The sequence below is a fragment of the Pseudorasbora parva genome, chromosome 17, assembly GCF_024679245.1.
Source record: "Pseudorasbora parva isolate DD20220531a chromosome 17, ASM2467924v1, whole genome shotgun sequence".
Lineage (NCBI taxonomy): Eukaryota > Metazoa > Chordata > Actinopteri > Cypriniformes > Gobionidae > Pseudorasbora > Pseudorasbora parva.
Window position 1 is genome coordinate 37,993,511 of NC_090188.1, and position 21,530 is coordinate 38,015,040.

Genomic DNA, 21,530 nt, shown 5'->3' on the forward strand with positions numbered 1-21,530 from the left:
TCTTTTCAGTTTTCTGTAAACTTGTTCAGGACTCTGCCACCCTCTTCCAATCCTACGGGAGCAGAATTTGACCCTGAAGAGGATGAACCCACTCTGGAGGCCGCTTGGCCCCACCTGCAGGTGTGTGTGGTGCTTCATATTATAATAACACTAATTGTCAACCCAGTCCAGTATTTAGTTAGCATTATAAGTATTACTAAAATCTTTACTGAAATAGGGCTGCACAATAATGGTTAAACTGACAATCACAATTGTCAAAAACCATAATTGTGGTTAATATTCAGATATACCAGAAAAAATATTTTAAGATAATTGTATATACACCGTACCAGTCAAAAGTTTGGAAAATTACTATTTTTAAAGTTTTTGAAAGAGTCTCTTATTCTCATCAAGCTTGCATTTATTTGATCAAAAATACACTAAAAACAACTGTAATATTGTGAAATATTATTACATTTTAAAATAATGGTTTACTATTTTAATATACTTTAAAATAGAATTTATTTCTGTGATGCTAAGCGTAATTTGCATTAGCCATTAATCCAGTCTTCCGTGTCACATGACCCTTCAGAAATCATTCTAATAGGCAGATTTTTTTAATCAATGTTGGAAACAGTTGTGCTGCTTAATATATTTTTGGAAACTGATTTCAGGATTCATTGATGAATAAAAAAAAAAAGTTAAAAAGAATGGCATTTATTCAAAATAGAAACATTTTTTAACAATATAAATCTTTACTATCACGTTTAGCAATTTAACACATCCATGCTGAACAAAAATATTTCATTTCTTTCAAAAAAGATACACATCTTTTCCAACATTAATAATAAATTGGCATATTAAAATGATTTTCTGTATTCACAGAGGTTGCATAAGTGCATTTATTCTAGTAATGGGAAGTTCGGTTCTTTTCCGTGAACCGGTCCTTTCGGACAGTTCGTTTCAAAGAACCGGTAAAAAAAAAAAACGGATTACCAATTCTTTTACGTCCTTACGTAATGACGTCATTTCTATCATCCCGGCGGATGAAAATACATTCAAACCGATTCAAACACATTCATATAAAGTGTTTGTAATGAAAACTTAGTATAGTAATAAATATTATTGTCATCATCATCATCATCATCATCTTGGATATGTTTTTTTCATTTATGTTTTGCAAAAGCACTCAATACAGCCACTGTCGTGCAAACACTGATATTTTACACAGATTAAATAAACTTACATTGACATAACATAAACTTACTCCTTGGTTCACTCGTGCTCATGTATTATCAGCATCAGTTGTCCGAGAGAAACAGTTTGGTTCATGACGACGCTATCACACATGCTCAGTACCTCAGCTCATCGGTTCTCAGATAGAAGCGGTTCTCGATTCTGTATTGGTGATTCGAGAACCGCTGCAACCCGTTCCTGACTCGAGAACCGCTGTAGCAGTGTATGTCACATATCACAGATGCTGAGTGCAAATTCCAGCTGCGAACTGCTGCAAGCTGAATAGTCTGATATCGTACCTACTTTTTGATTACATTTTAAAATGTGTATCGACTTAGAAATTAAATAAGAAAAAAGCTGTTCCCAAAAATATCATTCATTATTGATAAAGCAAATAAATGTTTAGTTTGACCGTTTTACAATCCATTGTGTTTCCAAACTTTAAAATAATACAGTGATAAGACAGCTTTATGTGATAATGTTTCCAAGCGTGATTTGTTTTATACACTTCACCTGCATTTCGTTCCTCTGAACAAATAACATGCATGATTAGCTCATCGGCTCTCAGGATTGAACGTGTCCGACAGAAACGGTTTTCGATTCTGTACTGCTGATCAGAGAACCGCTATGTTCGGTTTACACGCGCGTATTCAGTATCAGCAGCTCGTGAGTTCATCAGATCTCTCAGCAAAAGATGACTCGGTTCAGTGAACTATTGGAGTTACAAAATACTTCAAAAAATTCGTTTATTTCTACAGGGAGTGCAGAATTATTAGGCAAGTTGTATTTTTGAGGATTAATTTTATTATTGAACAACAACCATGTTCTCAATGAACACAAACTCATTAATATCAAAGCTGAATATTTTTGGAAGTTTTAGTTTTTAGTTTTAGCTATATTAGGGGGATATCTGTGTGTGCAGGTGACTATTACTGTGCATAATTATTAGGCAACTTAACAAAAAACTAATTTATACCCATTTCAATTATTTATTTTTACCAGTGAAACCAATATAACATCTCAACATTCACAAATATACATTTCTGACATTCAAAAACCAAACAAAAACAAATCAGTGACCAATATAGCCACCTTTCTTTGCAAGGACACTCAAAAGCCTGCCATCCATGGATTCTGTCAGTGTTTTGATCTGTTCACCATCAACATTGTGTGCAGCAGCAACCACAGCCTCCCAGACACTGTTCAGAGAGGTGTACTGTTTTCCCTCCTTGTAAATCGCACATTTGATGATGGACCACAGGTTCTCAATGGGGTTCAGATCAGGTGAACAAGGAAGCCATATCATTAGATTTTCTTCTTTTATACCCTTTCTTGCCAGCCACGCTGTGGAGTACTTGGACGTGTGTGATGGAGCATTGTCCTGCATGAAAATCATGTTTTTCTTGAAGGATGCAGACTTCTTCCTGTACCACTGCTTGAAGAAGGTGCCTTCCAGAAACTGGCAGTAGGACTGGGAGTTGAGCTTGACTCCATCCTCAACCCGAAAAGGCCCCACAAGCTCATCTTTGATGATACCAGCCCAAACCAGTACTCCACCTCCACCTTGCTGGCGTCTGAGTCGGACTGGAGCTCTCTGCCCTTTACCAATCCAGCCACAGGCCCATCCATCTGCCCCATCAAGACTCGCTCTCATTTCATCAGTCCATAAAACCTTAAAAAAATCAGTCTTGAGATATTTCTTGGCCCAGTCTTGACGTTTCAGCTTGTGTGTCTTGTTCAGTGGTGGTCGACTTTCTGCCTTTCTTACCTTGGCCATGTCTCTGAGTATTGCACACCTTGTGCTTTTGGGCACTCCAGTGATGTTGCAGCTCTGAAATATGGCCAAACTGGTGGCAAGTGGCATCTTGGCAGCTGCACGCTTGCCTTTTCTCAGTTCACGGGCAGTTGTTTTGCACCTTGGTTTTTCCACACGCTTCTTGCGACCCTGTTGACTATTTTGAATGAAATGCTTTATTGTTCGATGATCACGCTTCAGAAGCTTGGCTATTTTAAGACTGCTGCATCCCTCTGCAATATATCTCACTATTTTTGACTTTTCTGAGCCTGTCAAGTCCTTCTTTTAACCCATTTTGCCAAAGGAAAGGAAGTTGCCTAATAATTATGCACACCTGATATAGGGTGTTGATGTCATTAGACCACACCCCTTCTCATTACAGAGATGCACATCACCTAATATGCTTAATTGGTAGTAGGCTTTCCAGCCTATACAGCTTGGAGTAAGACAACATGCATAACGAGAATGATGTGGTCAAAATACTCATTTGCCTAATAATTCTGCACTCCCTGTAGTCGGAGGGACTGTCACTCATGTCAGAAAGTTAGTAATTATAGTAACTTGTGGGATCAGGGCTGATTTGAGATGCGTACCGTTTCGAATGACCGGTTCACTAAAAAGATCCAGTTAAAAAGAACGATTTGTTCGCGAACCGGACATAATTAATTCATTCACCATCCATGACTCCAAACAATATGGTTCAGATTCATGTTTATATTTATTACAGTTTGTCTCAGAGAAGGTTTACTCACAGATTTAATAGCAGCAAGTCACACACGTGGCCTCATGAAGGGACAAAAACTGGCTGTATGACACTTTTGTTCAATCACTAAACTTCATCATATGTGTTTGTCAGTGTTTTGTGCTCTTTTGCAGCCCAGAGAGAACCATGTTGGAAAGATTAAGTAAAGCATTGTACAGAAAACGTATACTTTTAAGAGAAAAGCTCAGTTTGGGGGATTTATATTTATGAAGTCTGGCAACCCGGTAAGCAGGAAAGATAGTGAAGGCTCGTTATCCAATGCAAGAATGTCAAATTGTCAAAATATTCTCAGGATGTTTATTTTTAATTCATTGATAGAAGCAGGTATAGTTATCACAGTTAAAATTTGATTAATTATGCTGCCCTATAGCGTATGTTAAATGTTTTTGGTGGTTGCCCATTCATTTGCCTTTTTACATTATGCTGTGCAAATGTAAGACCTCAAAACTGCTTTGTCTTCAAAGGCAGCATCACGTGTCCTTTGCAAAGAAGTTTATATATTTCCCTGAGCTTAATGCAATGCATATCCAAGATAGATGAAGCAAAAGCATGTGGAATATAAAAAAATGTCTGTGACAAGCAGGGCGGACGAGAGCCGTGAGAGAGCGTCGTGAGGCCGGTGGCGTGTTTGCAAATGAGCATCAGCTGCGCATCACATCGGTCTCGAATCCTCTCACGGAGGAGCTCTGAAGCATAAAGGGAGGAACGACGAAAGAGGATTTTGCGCCACTCTCTCATGGCTCTCGTCCGCCCTGCTTGTCAAATTATAATTCAGTTAAAAATAGTGTGCATAAAAATACTTTATTTTAGTGTTATAATTTTTATGCTTCTCAAGTATGAAGTTGTCAGCTTCAGCACTATGTTAAAGGGTTAATTCACCCAAAAATGAAAATTCTGTATTTGCTCACCCTCATGTCGTTCGACACCTGTAAGACCTCCGTTCATCTTCAGACACAGATGAAGATATTAGTGTTGAGATCCGATGGCTCAGAAAGGCCTTCATTGACACCAATGTCATTTCCTCTCTCAAGACCCATAAATGCACTAAAGACGTCGTTACAAAGCCCATCTCACTACAGCGGCTCCACAATCATTTTATGAAGCGATTAGAATAGTTTTTGTGCGCAAAAGAAACCGAAATAACGACTTATATAGTGATGGGCCGATTTCAAAACAAATATTCGAACGGTTATGAATCAGCGTAAAATAAAATGATTGTAGTGTAGTGAGATGGGCTTTGTAACGACGTCTTTAGTGCCTTTATGGGTCTTGAGAGAGGAAATTACATTGGTGTCAATGAAGGCCTTTCTGAGCCATCGGATCTCAACACTAATATCTTCATTTTTGTTCTGAAGATGAACGGAGGTCTTACGGGTGTCGAACGACATTAGAGTGAGTAATTAATGAGAGATTTTTCATTTTTGGGTGAACTAACACTTTAAAGTCAAAATGAACGTTTGTGCGGGTCACAGAGTTTCTGCGTATGTAGACCGTCACTTCTGAGGTTCCCTGCTGGCTTGATTGCAGCGAGGCATCTCACTAGGTTTTGGAGCAAAATGTCTGTAATTTTGACAAGAACTGAGAGCATCTATTGTTCTGGTGGCAAAGAGGACCTGACATACAATCATCATATATGAATCTTTATTTTATCTCTCATTCTCTCCCTTTCTTCAGCTGGTTTATGAATTCTTCTTAAGATTCCTGGAGTCACCTGATTTCCAGCCCAATGTTGCCAAAAAATACATCGACCAAAAGTTTGTAATGTCGGTAAGTGTCTTTTCTTCTGATTGTCCTCATCAGCACACTATCAGAGGAAGCTACACACTCCCTCTGTTGTAAATGTAAGTAAGAAAACTAAGGCCAGCTGCTTTTAAAGGTTATACGAGCATGTTGCAGTAAAGTGTTCAGCACTTGCCTGTGTAGAATACTAAGTCGAGTTTAAAGCAAGGGTATATATCACCATTCTGACACCTCTTTGTGCTAGGGATGTCCCGATCAAGCTTTTTCGAGTCATTGAATGCAGAGTATCTACAGAGTCCTGATCCAATACTTGAATTTAGTGCTTGGTGCACAATTCAAGCACATTAAAGGGATAGTTCACCCAAAAATGAAAATTACCCCATGATTTACTTGCCCTCAATTCATCCTAGGTGTATATGAAATTCTTCTTTCAGACGAACACAATCAGAGGTATATTAAAAATGTCCTTGCTCTTCCCAGCTTTATAAAGCAGGGACTGTTGGGTCATTTTTGAAGTCCATAAAAATGCATCTGTCCATCATATAAGTGCTCCACACGGCTCCGGGGGGGTTAATAAAGGCCTTCTGAAGAGAAGTGATGTGTAAAGTAAATTATCTAGCTTCTGGCGACTCGTCTTCCGTATTCAAGTCACGGAAAAATATTACGCCCACGCCTCTCGCTGTTCAAAATGCTTATGCCCCATCTGATGACATTGCACACCAGTTACTAGTAGGGCTGTCAACGAATATTCTAAATTCGAATATATAATCGAATAGTTTTTAACAAACAAATTTCGAAAGGGGAAAATTAATATTCAAATTAAAAAAAATAAATAAATAAAAAAACGCTGCAGTAGTAGAGGCGTGGCTGTCTGCTTTGCGAGTGAGCGAGCGCATGGGGGTTCAGAGACAGGTCACAGGAGTCGCACTGTCGCTGCTGAAAGGTGACGATTTTAACTAAAAAATCTAAAGCCATGTCTGGAAGTACGTTGGATTTTGGTCGGTAGGAGGTAAAATTGTTGAGCCGCGAGATAAAGTTGTATGCAAGCTGTAAGATACAGTTAGCATCCCATGCCTCATTTTATTTAACATTAAACAGAAACACGAAAGTGTAGGCTCCTGTACTGACTGAAGAGAAGAAGAATGTCATATAATCCTAGGGATCATGGGCTAATTTTCATTTTTGGGTGACCAAACCCTTTAAAGTTATTAAAAATCTATCCTATATACAGGGCCAAAGAGTTTCTCTGGGGCAGGGGCTCAACTGTAAAAATGGGGCATCCATCACTATGGAATAATACCAATCGAACTACAAGAAACAACTGTTCCTCGTCAGGTGTCTTTTTTAATTATATGATGTCATTACGTTGCTTTCTTGCCGCCAGCCATTCGCTGCACTGCTGATCGAGTATCGCTGCATCTGCCCTCTTCAGGGAACACGAGAACGTGCTGTGATCTCAGATAACTTAATCCAGATATTTTAATACAATCCACAAATTAGTTTGAAGAACCAAATTAGCCAGAGATCAGTTATCACGATTAGAAGATCTGGGTTCTGTCAAATCATCTTAGATGTATTAAGTGAGGTAAGAAGAACGGACCAAAACAGGGCTTATTGCACAAAACTAGGATAAGGGATTAAGACGGGATGTCTAGGTGATCCTGGCTCAATTTATCAGCTAATATACAGTTATCTTTCGTTATCGTTCTTGGTGTGAGTGTGCCTTTTTAATTTAAGCGGTGTATTACATTAAAAAAAAAAAGATGACAAGAGCACCAAGATATACCGGCTTAATCCCTTATCCTAGCTTTGTGCAATAGGCCCCAGGTCTACATCACATGTTTTTTTACAAGTGTTCACAGGAAGGCTTTTCAGTCCAGTTGATCTGTTAATTTGATTATAAACTGATTTGGATGCATGTAAACGTAGCTACTGTGATTGGGTCTCAGAACACCTGTAATGATTGTGCTGATGGATTCAGTTCACATTATTTATTTTCAGCTTCTGGAGCTTTTTGACAGTGAAGACCCCAGAGAGCGGGACTTCCTAAAAACCATCCTGCACAGGATCTATGGAAAGTTCCTGGGGCTGAGAGCCTACATCCGTCGGCAGATTAACAATATATTCTACAGGCAAGCTGTTCATTTTACTAATCCACATCTGCTGTTCTTTTGGATATCAAAATGTTCTCATTCATAAACTTTATAACAGTAGACAGAAACTGTAAGCTCTGTCTTTGAGTCAGCCAGAGCTTGTGTTTGTGAGAAAAGGTGAGACTGATATCTCTTCCAGAATCATCCATTGAGTCGATGTCCTTGATCTCGCACTGTAGGTTTATATACGAGACGGAGCATCACAATGGAATCGCAGAGCTCTTAGAAATCTTAGGAAGGTGAGTGTGACCACTATCAGTGTTGCCATGACAAATCCGAGAGGAGGTCTTTCTCTCTTTGCCGAACTGAAAGAACTTGTCTGTCACATGACCGATCTCATGTTCTTCCCACAGCATAATTAATGGCTTTGCCCTGCCACTGAAAGAGGAGCACAAAATGTTCCTCATCAGAGTGCTACTGCCTTTACACAAAGTGAAGTCTCTCAGCGTCTATCACCCACAGGTACGCTTAAGGAGAACTCTCTTCTGAAGATATTTGTTTTGTTGGGGACTTTTATGTTGAAAGGATTGATTTCACTATAGGGGGGATGAAAAAACTATGCTGTAAAAAACATATACTCAAAAGTTTCAGTAATCAACGTTAGTCCTAAAATTTGATTGGCTGAGTGGCATTCTAAGAGAGTTAATAATTTAGTATAACACTGGGATTTTTTATCAATTCACTTCATTTATTTATTAAATCAATTCATTTAAGAAAAATATGCAAACTCAAAATTATGCTGTAGTACTGAATACTGAATCCAAGCGTCTGAACAGAACTCTTGCTTGCGTGATTTAAAAATAAAGAAATAATATATAAAAACAAAAAATGTTTTATGTATTTGCTTGCATTTAAAGTTTCTACTTTTTAAGTTCAATTTAAGTGCTGTTACTTTACAGCATATTGGAGACCTTTTTTGCTGCTAATGGTTATTTCAGATGTTATTTAACAATTTGAGGTAATGCATACTTTCAATCATTTATCTTCATGTTTGACATTGGACCAAGAGCAAGATTCTGTTATTCTTTTGATGCCAAACCCACGCAGCTTAACCATAGACTGTAAAAAATATGAACGTAGTGTCCGTGACATCACCCATAGGATTCTGCAAAGCAGTTTGGAAGCATAAAGTAGCGATGAGCTGGCCCTTGCCATCTTGGCAGCGCGTCACTTTCAGATAACAGAAAATGGGCAAAGAGGTGGAGCTGAGGTTACCCGATGAACAGAAAGTGGATAAATGGCTATCCACCTGTCAATCATAGTGGCCACACCCTTAATTATGCATCATTTTAAGACTTTATATAATGTAACCAAAAGAGTTATAAAAAATTTCACCCCCCTCACAGAGTTCATGAAGGGAAAAATTTGCCGTATAGGCCAAAACCACAATTTGTACCAGGCAGTAAACATGTTTTTTCTGCTATAAAGTTGGGCATGGGGCTCAATAAGATTCTGCTCCCTTCTGGAGCCTGCCCCTAGTGGCCAGTCAATGAATTGCAGTTTAAGTCACTTCTGTATTGGCTACAAGAGAAACTGGTGGAGGTTGCCGCTTGGTTTTACTGCGTCTTCCTCACCTGTGTTTTGATCAGGAACTTATTGAACTCTTTCAGAAGATGCGTAATAGCGCCCCTAGTGTCTAACGGCATCTAACACGGAAAAACCCAGAAAATTCTGTGTTTGGCGGGGAAATAGTTAATAACTTTCCTCTATCGCCTAGTTCAGCTGGTCTGACGATTCTATGCGTGAGCTCTCAACCAAATGTGCTGAAGCTACACAAGGACCGCTCTCCTCATTTCCATGTTGTGCAGGAAAAAAATAATTAAAATGAATGAATCAATAAATAAGTAAATAAATGTAAAAATAAATATGTGGAAATAAATACAAAATAAATGAATTAATAAATGATTAAATATAAAAAATAAATGTATAAAAATGTATACAGATAAATCAAAGTTAAAAATATATATTTTTAAATGTACAAAAGCAGAAAATAATAAATTAGGTGAAATATAATACAAAATTTAATTTGATTAAAATGAATAATTTATTTGATTAAGTTGTTTATTCTTTTATTTATTTTCCTATTATCACATTTATTTATTTATTCATTCATTCATTTATTTACTTATTTTTTATTTCTGCTGGTTTGATCCTCCACACCACCCTGTACAGGTGGTTAACAAAAACTTGTAATGCTTAACTATTAAGTTATCCATGTTCTCTTATTTTATTGCAAAGTTCTGTGTGTAATATTCTGCCTATATTTTATTTTTTAAAATCAAGTAATGGTTCATAAAAAAAGAAAACTACAACCAAGTGTGAAATTAAATATTAAAAGCAGGAAGAAGAGGGCTTCAAATTGCATCTCTGGTTCAAACCCCCCCCCCCCCCCCCCCCCTCTCTCTCTCTCTCTCTCTCTCTCTCTCTCTCTCTCTCTCTCTCTCTCTCTCTCTCTCTCTCTCTCTCTCTCTCTCTCCCTCACCCTCAACCTCACACACTCTCTCCCTCTCCCTCACCCTCACCCTCACACACTCTCTCCCTTACCCTCAACCTCACACACTCTCTCCCTCTCCCTCACCCTCACCCTCACCCTCACACACTCTCTCCCTCTCCCTCACCCTCACCCTCACACACTCTCTCCCTCTCCCTCACCCTCACCCTCACACACTCTCTCCCTCTCCCTCACCCTCACACACTCTCTCCCTCTCCCTCACCCTCACACACTCTCTCTCCCTCTCCCCCACCCTCACCCTCACACACTCTCTCTCACTCTCCCTCACCCTCACACACACTCTCTCTCACTCTCCCTCACCCTCACACACTCTCTCTCACTCTCCCTCACCCTCACACACACTCTCTCTCACTCTCCCTCACCCTCACACACTCTCTCTCACTCTCCCTCACCCTCACACACTCTCTCTCCCTCACCCTCACCCTCACCCTCACACACTCTCTCTCACTCTCCCTCACCCTCACACACTCTCTCTCCCTCTCCCTCACCCTCACCCTCACACACTCTCTCTCACTCTCCCTCACCCTCACACACTCTCTCTCCCTCTCCCTCACCCTCACACACTCTCTCTCACTCACCCTCACACACTCTCTCTCACTCTCCCTCACCCTCACACACTCTCTCTCTCACCCTCACCCTCACACACTCTCTCTCACCCTCACCCTCACACACTCTCTCTCCCTCACCCTCACACACTCTCTCTCTCACCCTCACCCTCACACACTCTCTCTCACCCTCACCCTCACACACTCTCTCTCACCCTCACCCTCACACACTCTCTCTCACTCTCCCTCACCCTCACCCTCACACACTCTCTCACTCTCTCTCCCTCACCTTCTCACACTCTCTCACTCTCCCTCACCCTCACCCTCACACACTCTCTCTCACTCTCCCTCACCCTCACACACTCTCTCTCACTCTCCCTCACCCTCACCCTCACACACTCTCTCTCCCTCACCCTCTCTCTCTCTCTCTCTCTCACACACACACACACACACACACACACACACACACACACACACACACACACACACACACACACACACACACACACACACACACACACACACACACACATGTTGGTCTATGTGGTTTACAGGGACTCTCCATAGGCGTAATGGTTTTTATACTGTACAAACCGTATTTTCTATCCCCTTACACTGCCCCTGCCCCTAAACCTACCCATCACAGGAAACATTCTGCATTTTTACTTTCTCAAAAAAACATCATTTAGTATGTTTTTAAGGCCATTTGAATTATGAGGACATTTGATATGTCCTCATAAACCACATTTATAGTGTAATACCAGTGTAATACCCATGTAGTTATACAAATTTGTGTCCTCATAAACCACATAAACAGGCTCACACACACACACACATACACACACACACACACACTGTATCAGCCCGCTCTCCTCATTGTATTTTATTACTGCAGAAATGATAGACACAGGTACAGTAGGTCTTTGATACTGTACAGCCTGGCAGTAACACCCCCACCTTTATTGTCATTATTGTGCTTGTTACAAAATAAAAAGTGCTTTAAAAAGTACTTGAAACTCCTTAAACCTGGTGTTCATTAAAGAGTGGGAACCCTCAGTAGAAAAGCTTTACAGCAACTAAGGGGGCTTTGTTTAGTTCCACACCATGAGGATGAACAGTTTTTGAGCGCTTGCATTTTCTCCTTCACAGTGATATTTAAAGGTGGTCAAAACGCCCATGAATTTTGCATAACCACATTTAAAAGATTTTTCCGGTTTAGTGCCTCATCCAGCAAATCGCCCACCCCTGTCTTACTGTATCCATAGTCTATACTTATAGATTGAGTATTAGAGGTTATGATGTTTTAATAGAATGAGGAATATCAGTGTTAGTCATCCTATTGTGTTTTATTTGGAAAAAGTCATTTCCTGTGCTTTCAGCTGGCCTACTGTGTGGTGCAGTTTCTGGAAAAGGACAGCAGCCTCACTGAACCCGTAAGATTTACAGCATTGGCAACTGCACCGTTTCCTGTCACTATTATTAAAATTTCTTTCAAGTTTTTTTCTGTATGAATTCTTTATTCATTTTGAACTGGTGCTAAGATGACTTTCTCAGCTATTTTCCTTCCTCTTCTGCTGATCAGGTGATTATGGGCCTGCTGAAGTTCTGGCCCAAGACTCACAGTCCTAAGGAGGTGATGTTTCTGAACGAGCTGGAGGAAATCTTGGATGTGATTGAGCCCTCAGAGTTTGTGAAAGTCATGGAGCCTCTGTTTAGACAGCTTGCCAAGTGTGTATCAAGTCCACACTTCCAGGTATGAAAACAATGATCTCTTTCCATCACTGAACATTGGGCATCATTTACATAATCTTTTAAATATTGTCGATCTCGGGCAGAAACCTTGTATCTCCTAAGATCATTACTATTGGTCACCTTTATGTCTGTCTATGAGTTCTGCAAATATTAAAACAAATGAAAAGTATTAAGAGTTTGTGACTAAACCTCGTAACTTAATTGGATCCTCAGTAACCTCATAACATGCCCGCCTCTATCGTGAATTAAATGCCACACACAGTTTGAACCATCTCTGCTGGTTTGCAAAGCAAGAGTAAATTAACTGGTAGTTTGAATAAGTACAGCGTTTTCTTTACTCAAGATTTTCTCAACAAAAAAAAAAATGTTTGAAACTTTATTTAGTAAAACCATACTCAACAGAGCATGAAGACTAGACATGTATCGAAGGTCAAAAATGTTTTTCAAAGAACTTGTTCATGTCCATTAGACACAAGAAAATAGAAATTGTTTCCATTACTTCTCTTTCTTTGCACTGAGCAATTTACTTACACACACCTGTTTACATTTTCGCACGACAGGGCACCTCACGTCTTCTGAACATGCAAAATGTACATTTATTATTACTGAAACCCTAAATATAGAGCATAAAGAACACGCATGTTTTTCAAATGAAATGGCCCATTACCATCCTGCATTTTCCCAAGGTGCCGTTAAACGGGCATTTGTGGAGAGCTCTGTGGAGACTGTGTGCAATGCAAGGCATATGCTGGAACGGGACCTGCCTGGCTGCTAGTGCTGGGCGGTATGACCAAAAATTTATATCACTGTATTTAAAAAAAAATTATATCTGTTTCGTGGTATATGACAGGTTTTTTTTATGCATGCCTGGGTATTAACCACATTTTCGACTAGATGAGAATGCCCTACTGTCATAATCAGGGATGTAGTGGAGGCTAAACGGCCGTAAACGCCGTTTACGCACCTCCCAAAATTTGGAAATACCGTTTATCCACCTCCAAAGTGCATTTATCCACCTCTAAATTGAGTTTATCCACCTCTAAATAGCCTACAGTTCCTAAGCCATTTTAAAATTAAGCTTATGTCGTTTTAGTTTCATATTGTTCATTTTCATTGGTTGTTTGTTGTACAGTTAGACGAAGTCTTTCATATTGCGCTGCAACTGTCAGTGAGAGTAGTGGGAAGTTCAGATCATTTTACTGACTCGGATCTTTGAGTCTCGTTCAGCAAAATGAGCCAATCTTTTCTCTTTCCGTCTCTATGGGACTGACAGGAAGAACAAAAGACTCGGATCTCACCTGTCGATTCAGAATCAGAACGATCAGAAGCCAAATGTTGCGTAATGCATGCGCGGTCAACACAAAATGAACGAATCACTCTCTGAGACAACTCGGTAGTCCCGAGTCATATTAAAGATTCGTTCAAAATGAACAAATCATTCATGAACGACACGCAACCAAGATTCAAAAAAGGATCCGGCAACTTTCAAAATGACATAATTATCCATTTGTAGTACATTTAATCAGCTTGTGACACTTTTCAATCACTTTTCAAGTGGACAAAGAGGCACTCTGGACATTGTTGTGATATTAATTAATCACAGGCAGCTGGTTTATTGTAGAGAGCATGTCGAAACCCTGTAAAAAAAAAAAAAAAAAAAAGCTGTAATGATGCAGTGTATTTTGTGTTCAAATGGAAAAATTTTGGTATTATTGTTTTTTTAGTTTAGCAAAATCGCCTGTTAATGTCGGCAGCCATTAGGCTAAACACTCGTGGAAACTACAGTGCAACTTACTTTGTCTATCTTCTGTTAATTACAGAAACTGAGTTTTCTTTAAATTAAAATATGTGGCACCAAATTCATCCTTCTGTCGTTAATCTGCACCTGCCTCATTAGCAATTGGCAAAAACTGTAATCGACAACTATTTTGATAATCGATTAGTCGGCTTGAGTAATTTTTTAAGACAAAATTAACAGTCTTTGATTCCAACTTGTTTAATGTGAATATGTTCTAGTGTGTTCTCTCATATGTGCTCATAATAGCCACCTCGTAAAATTAGTACGAATTGCCGTGAGATCGGGCTGCATACACCGGTAGGCAGTGACCCACCTTACCTTGACCACTATGCGGTCACCCAGAATTTATAGTTTTCCCACCTCTTTTTTTACCACTACACCTCTGGTCATAATGAGTGAATAATGTAGAAAAATTCCACACTAAGAGGTAATACAGGTTTGCAAAGCACCACAAAATGATGCTCTGTGGAGACAACCACCAATAAAACACAGAGGACACCTTGATGCATTTAAAAAAACTAATGATGTAATATAAAAAAATGATGGAGAAATTCGGAATAATATTTAAACGGTCTAAGGATATTTGCAATATATTTAACAACACTACAGTCTCTGGACAAATGACAAATGTCAGTTTAACAGAAGGAATAAAGACAGTTAGCTCATTCTTCTTTGAATTTTTGGTCTACTCTACATCATTGTCTTCTGTGTATAAAAATAATACCTCGTGTCATCATGGTCATGATCAGACGAACGGCTGTATCAGTGTCCTTATTTGCACATATATTAGATTCGAAGAAGTGATTCAATATGTGCCAGACACGGTGCTAGTCCATGTTTAGAGCACTAGAGTATATGAAATGTCTATAAAAACTTGAAACGCACTCACTCCGGTCTGTATCTGATCTATATGATCCATGTGGTGAGTGCTGTTAAACTCATTGCGGTGATCCGCGCAGAAACCACTCTTCTGCACGCCGCATGTTGTTTGAATTCTCCGCTGTAATGCGGTCTCAGCTGTGTCCTCACTACAGTGAAACGAGAGCCCTCTCAAACAGTGTGGTGCTGCGCAGCATTCAGAACGTTGTTTAAAGGGGTGTTTGCATGCGATTTTACTTTTTAAACTTTAGTCAGTGTGTAATGTTGCTGCTTGAGCATAAACAGTATCTGCAAAGTTACAGCGCTGAAAGTTCAATGCAAACGGATAAAGTTACGGCAGTTTATTACCTACAAAAACGGCCGGTTTGGATTACAACGAGCTTCTTCCTGGGTTGGTGACATCATAAACCCTTGCTAGTCTCCGCCAAGGGGGTAATCTAGCACTCGGAAAGCGTTCCACCCATAGGGGCTGCCATTGCTGACCAAGCCATCACCTGCTGTTAGCATCCCATTGACTCCCGTTCATTCAGAGTCACTTTGACACTGAATAACTTTACATCTGAGGTGTTTAAAGACTCCATTTGTCCATTGTTTATTTCTAAAGAAACACGATAATGCATAAAAGGCTCCATTACCTTGTATCTTACACTATCGCCCCGCAGAAGCTGTTTTTGTAAAAATAGGCTAACGATTGCGTCATAACCAATGCTCTGTCGCACAGTTGAGAAATTACCGTATAGACAGGAGGAGAAGCTCAGAAGCAATCTTTTACTGTCTATGAGGCAGTCGGGGGGACGTGGAGACATAAAGTCTGATAAAGTCAAGGGAGAAGAATGGGGAGAAGCCCATAGTGAGCCAAAAGCAACGGGAGAAAATATTTAAACAACGTGATTCAGATTTCACTTTCCACAACTACTAGAAGACCTACAGCTGTCAGACAGGTTCCTTACGTCACATCTACGTCGTTGAGCTCAGTCTGAGCCTGCGCAGTTCGCTCAGCCATCAGGAAGTGAGTGCCTCTGATTGGCCTCATTTTTCCGCCATTGAAGTCAATGGGAACGCTCTGTCCATTTCTTTTACTGTCTATGGTCTCCGCAGATATGACTTCTGCCCCTAAGGGGAAGGGCCGTGGCGTTTCCGGACAACCTGTGCTTGGCAAAAATACAGGAAACTACATTTGGCCATCTAACCAATCTAAGACCATTGCGTTTCTCGGAGCGATGGGCTTCATAGAAGCAGGAAGCAAACGAGCCGTTCAAAGGACAGTGGAGACAGCGGTGTGGAATAAAGATAAAATATAAGAAAAATATGCTGTTTAAAAAATTATATATATATATATATATTAGGGCCGGGACTCGATTAAAAACATTAATCCAATTAATTAGAGGCTTTGTAATTAATTATTCGAAATTAATCGCATTTTAATTGCATATAAATATTTGACCTGAGAACAATGAGAAGTAATTTTTCACATGTATTTTTAGTATACCATTGAATAATGACTGAATACATAAGCTTAATCAACAAAATATTGTTTATTTATTTCAGTCCAGCAGACCAGCGCAATATTTGCCATTAAGTTTAGCAAAAGCATATCTGTGATATCTGAGGCTCGATGTGCTGCGGTGATACGCAAATTCCTTGTTGTACAGCTTGCACAACCATGCTCTTGTCGACGCTTCCATTCTTTCGTTTTTTTAAAACAAAATTTCCCCTCCACGGGGCCAAGCAAAGCGATCTCATCAGCTTCTTCGTTCATGTTCACTGACGGTTTGTTGTTGTCGTGACTCCGGAGCGCTAGTTGGTGTTCCAGTATAATCGGTCCGTCGAAACTCATTCATTGAAAAACGTTCCGCGGTGCAAAAATAAGTGTGGTTAATTTTTTTTTTTTTTTGCGTAATTAATTAACGCGTTAAAGTCATGTAATTAATTAATCTTAATTAACGCGTTAAAGTCCCGGCCCTAATATATATATATATATTTAGTAGGGGTGTAACGGTTCACAAAATTCACGGTTCGGTTCGATACGATACACTGGTGTCACGGTTCGGTACGGTTCGGTATGTTTTAGATACAGCAAAAAGAAAAAATTGGCAGAAATTACCTTTTTTTATTATTATTTTATTAAAACTAACAAAGTATGATTTTTTGTTGTTGTATGATTTTACCCATCATCTATGTAGTTACAGGAATAAGACATTAGCTCTTTACATTAGCGTGTGCGGTGCATGTTGCGTTGCGTGTGCGTTGCAGGAGCCCCACACCCTGTAGTGCTTTACATATGCTGCGTTTGCAGTCCGCAACTGATCCGCTGTTGCATATCACAAACACAGCATTTATTAATTATTTTTTATTTAAAATCCAAAAGTTTTTACTGAACATGCCTCGTCAGAATTCCAATTTTCTTTGTTTACTCTTTAATAGAAGTCAGGTTACGTAGCCTGCTACATTTAAACAACATTTTATTAAATTAATTTATTCATATTTATATACTTTAGATTTAGCTCACACAAGTGGCAAAACATTTAAACATAGGTTATAGCCTAAATCACAAACATTTTTAATTAGAAACTTACAATAGTCTATTCAAAAACAGCCGACTCTAGTCTTTACTTTCGTTTTTACACCCTTTTAAAAGAAATCCTGCAGGTCAAAAAGAACTTTGCTTTTCACCTCCAAGAAAGTACGAGTGCTATCCATTATGGCACATTTTTTTTAACCTGCCAGGTAAAGTGTCGTTTTGTTGCTTTACTTGAGAAAAAAAAAAGCCATGTGTTGACTTTGAAACAAGAGTATATTTTAAATGAGATGCATCTGTGGTGAAATTACTGGATTTTCGCGTCAGTACATGTTTATTTTAATGCGAACAATGTTCTATCACTTTAATGCAGCAACGCAGCGCAGCAAAAAATAGACTCGGTACGAAAACGATCCGTGCACTGCTGCAGACGCAACGCTCCTGGAACAGACTGACGGATAGCACCCGCGTGCAGTTTGAAAGCTGTCATCCGTTAACATGGGTACGGAAAAAAATACGCACCGCACACGCACTGCAGACGGAGTATGTGTAAAACGGGCGTAAGGTCTCATATCCGCGGCTATAAATGGACCACTCGCCGCGGTGATGTCTTTTGCCATTTGAATAAGTTGGAAATGTCTGTCTAAATGCTGCGGGGATAGTTTGTGGGATAGTTTGTGGCTGTTTCTCCTTTTTATCGTCTTGTTGTCGGCGTAAAGACAACAAGATCGTCTTGTTGTCGGCTTTGATTGACATGACATGAATTATTCCCGCTGCTGTACCATCAGCAAATGCGACACACCGTTGTTTTTTAATCCATCAATCTTGCCAACACCATCATAGCTTACCAAGAATCCAAAGTTCACCCAAACACCAGACCTGTTGGTTATTGGAGGATCTTCTATTTCTGGTTTGTTAAACGCAATTGCCATTTTGCCACGAGCATTCAGCGCGTAGCCTACTGAGTAAGCGAGCACCTGACTGAGCAGCCTAAAACATATGTGGTGTTTTTTTTTCGTTTTTTTTTTCACTTCGGCGGTGTCAGGGGCATTGCCTGTTATGTCGTTTTGGTTATTGGGCTACCTTGTTGAACGCATATTATTATATTTCACACACTTTTTTATTTTCCAAATCTAATTAATTAGTCCAAAAACCGTTCGGTACATAATGCGTACCGCGTACCGAACCGAAAGCCTCGTACCGAACGGTTCAATACGAATACGCGTATCGTTACACCCCTAGTATTTAGACATGTTATACTTGCACAGAACCACCCCTTTAAGCGACACATCGGTATTGCGGGATTATAAAAATCAATATCATAACAAAATAAACACCGGTATTCGGTATGAACCGGTATACAGTCCAGCACTATTGGCCGCTGCAGTCATGTTGCGTGCACTATCAGTGGTCAGTATGCTCATTTTGAGTATAATGTTCGTATTTCTGGCTACTTGCCTAAAGTGCTGAGTGCAAATATCAGCATAGTGCCTCTCATCTGTCTTCATAACGATCAAAGCGTGAAACTGAAGTTTCCATGTGCTGTGACACCCAGATAGCTGTGGTTACTGAGGGAATTCCAGTTGTCTACGGTGAGCGCAATTATTTTTCTGTCTTAACGCCTTCTCAAATTTAGCTTTCTCCTCTTTATACAAGTTGCAAATTTAGTTTGTAAGAGAGGCTCTTGAAGGAAGTTCATATGTGGAATTATTAGTTGCGATACAAATCATTTTAACACTTTTCTTTCTCCATTTCTGTTTGCTGCTGCTTCTCCATTTCTCCAACTATGGGCTAGGCCACAGATCAAACAGAAAATGAGTGCTGCATTTATATATATATATATATATATATATATATATATATATATATATATATAAAATATTTCATGTATTTGATGAGCAGAGATGTGTGTCTTAGTCTAGCATTAGGGATGCACGATATATCAGACACCATATTATTATTGGCTGATTCATTTTTAATGTTATCTTTATTGACCTCATAAGAGAATTTGGCTGATATCTTGAAGCTGATGAATTATGGATTATTTCCTTCAGTTGAGACAATTCAGATGTGCACTGTTCTTCATGATGGCTTTAAATCGCTTGAAATATGATTGGAATCACTTCAAAAAGAAAATATGGTTAATTGCAACATGTGCAGCACAAGTCTGTCATATATGCTACATACAATATTTAAATTGTGTGCTTGGGACATGGATTTTAAAAGTGAGACTTTTTTTCAAATAGCCTCTGTAAAGCACTTTAATAACAGGAAGTTTTGACCGAATAACAGAAAAAACTGAGTGCACACATAGCTACAGTGAACTTCATGATCTGTAAGTTGATGAAAATATAACACGTTGCACTTACCGCCTCAGATGCGGCCGTTCTAATGACTGACAAAATATGCATGTCCGAAATTTGCGGGTCAAAAACTTTGCAACTCCATTTGAGCTTTGTTTTGATAAATGTCCATAACATAATGACATATGCAAGTGTCTGAAACCTATAATAAAGACACAATATTAACCTTGATAATGCAGCTTGAAAAGTAGTGTTTTTGTTAAGGGTGACCCCGAATAGTCGAAGATTCGATTCATCGATATGCGGAGCCTGATTCGACCACCGATCTCACGGTCGAATCTTCACCAATTCTGATTCGAATGTCTAAATCCTTAGTCGAGGACAGCCCTAGTTTTTGTTGATACAAGGTTTCAGCCGTCATCGAAGATGTGCAATAATATAAAGAGAGAGTACTAGCATGTGCATGTGGAGTTTTGTAACATGTCTGTAATGTCATGTGTGTGCCAGGTTGCTGAAAGAGCGTTGTATTACTGGAACAATGAGTACATCATGAGCCTGATCAGCGACAATGCAGCCAAGATCCTCCCCATCATGTTTCCCGCTCTCTACAAGAACTCCAAGAGCCACTGGAACAAGTACAGCCACACTTTGACAGATTGTGTACATTTACAATCTGTTTTTTCCATTAAGACATACACCGATCAGGCATAACATTAATGACCACCTTCCTAATATTGTGTTTGTCCCACTTTTGCTGCCAAAACAGCCCTTACCCATTGAGGCATGGACTCCACTAGACCCCTGAAGGTGTGCTGTGGTATCTGGCATCAAGATGTTAGCAGCAGACCCTTTAAGCCCTGAAAGTTGCAAGGTGGAGCCTCCATGGATCGGACTTATTTGTTCAGCACATCCCACAGATGCTCGATTGGATTGAGATCTGGGGAATTTTGGAAGCCAAATCAACACCTCAAACGCGTTGTGTTCCTCAAACCATTCCTGAAGCATCTGCTGGAAGTGCGACAGTCACCAGAGAATACCATTTCCATGAAATGCTGTACATGGTCTGCAACAATGCTTAGGTATGTGGTACCTGTCAAAGTAACATCCACATGGATGGCAGGACCCAAGGTTTCTCAGCAGAACATTGCCCAAAGCATCACACTGCCTCCGCCGGCTCGCCTTCTTCCCATAGTGCATCCTGGTGCCATGTGTTCCCCATGTAAACAACCCGGCCATCCACGGGATGTAAAAGAAAACATGATTCATCAGACCAGGCCACCTTCTTCCATTGCTCTGTGGTCCAGTTCTGATGCTCACGTGCCACTGTTGGTGCTTTCGGTGGTGGACAGTGATCAGCATGGGCACCCTGACAGGTCTGCGGCTATGCAGCCCCATACGCAACAAACTGCGATGCTCTGTGTATTCTGACACCTTTCCATCAAAACCAGCATTAACTTCTTGAGCAATTTGAGCTACAGTAGCTTGTCTGTTTGATCGGACCACACGGGCCAGCCTTCGCTCCACACGTGCATCAGTGAGCCTTGGCCACCCATGACC

At 39.9% G+C, this 21,530-nt stretch overlaps 1 protein-coding gene across 4 annotated transcripts in view; it reads left to right on the forward strand.

Annotated features, from left to right (window-relative positions):
* ppp2r5d (protein phosphatase 2, regulatory subunit B', delta) overlaps nt 1-21,530 on the forward strand; it is an 83,633-nt gene that overhangs the window by 50,935 nt on the left and 11,168 nt on the right. For all 4 annotated transcript variants that reach the window (XM_067422607.1, XM_067422608.1, XM_067422606.1 and 1 more), the window contains exons 5-12: nt 10-120; nt 5,448-5,540; nt 7,515-7,645; nt 7,846-7,905; nt 8,020-8,128; nt 12,103-12,156; nt 12,306-12,476; nt 20,481-20,608. In XM_067422607.1, the coding sequence (XP_067278708.1) occupies nt 10-120; nt 5,448-5,540; nt 7,515-7,645; nt 7,846-7,905; nt 8,020-8,128; nt 12,103-12,156; nt 12,306-12,476; nt 20,481-20,608 (857 nt within the window). The remainder of the gene's footprint in view (nt 1-9; nt 121-5,447; nt 5,541-7,514; nt 7,646-7,845; nt 7,906-8,019; nt 8,129-12,102; nt 12,157-12,305; nt 12,477-20,480; nt 20,609-21,530) is intronic.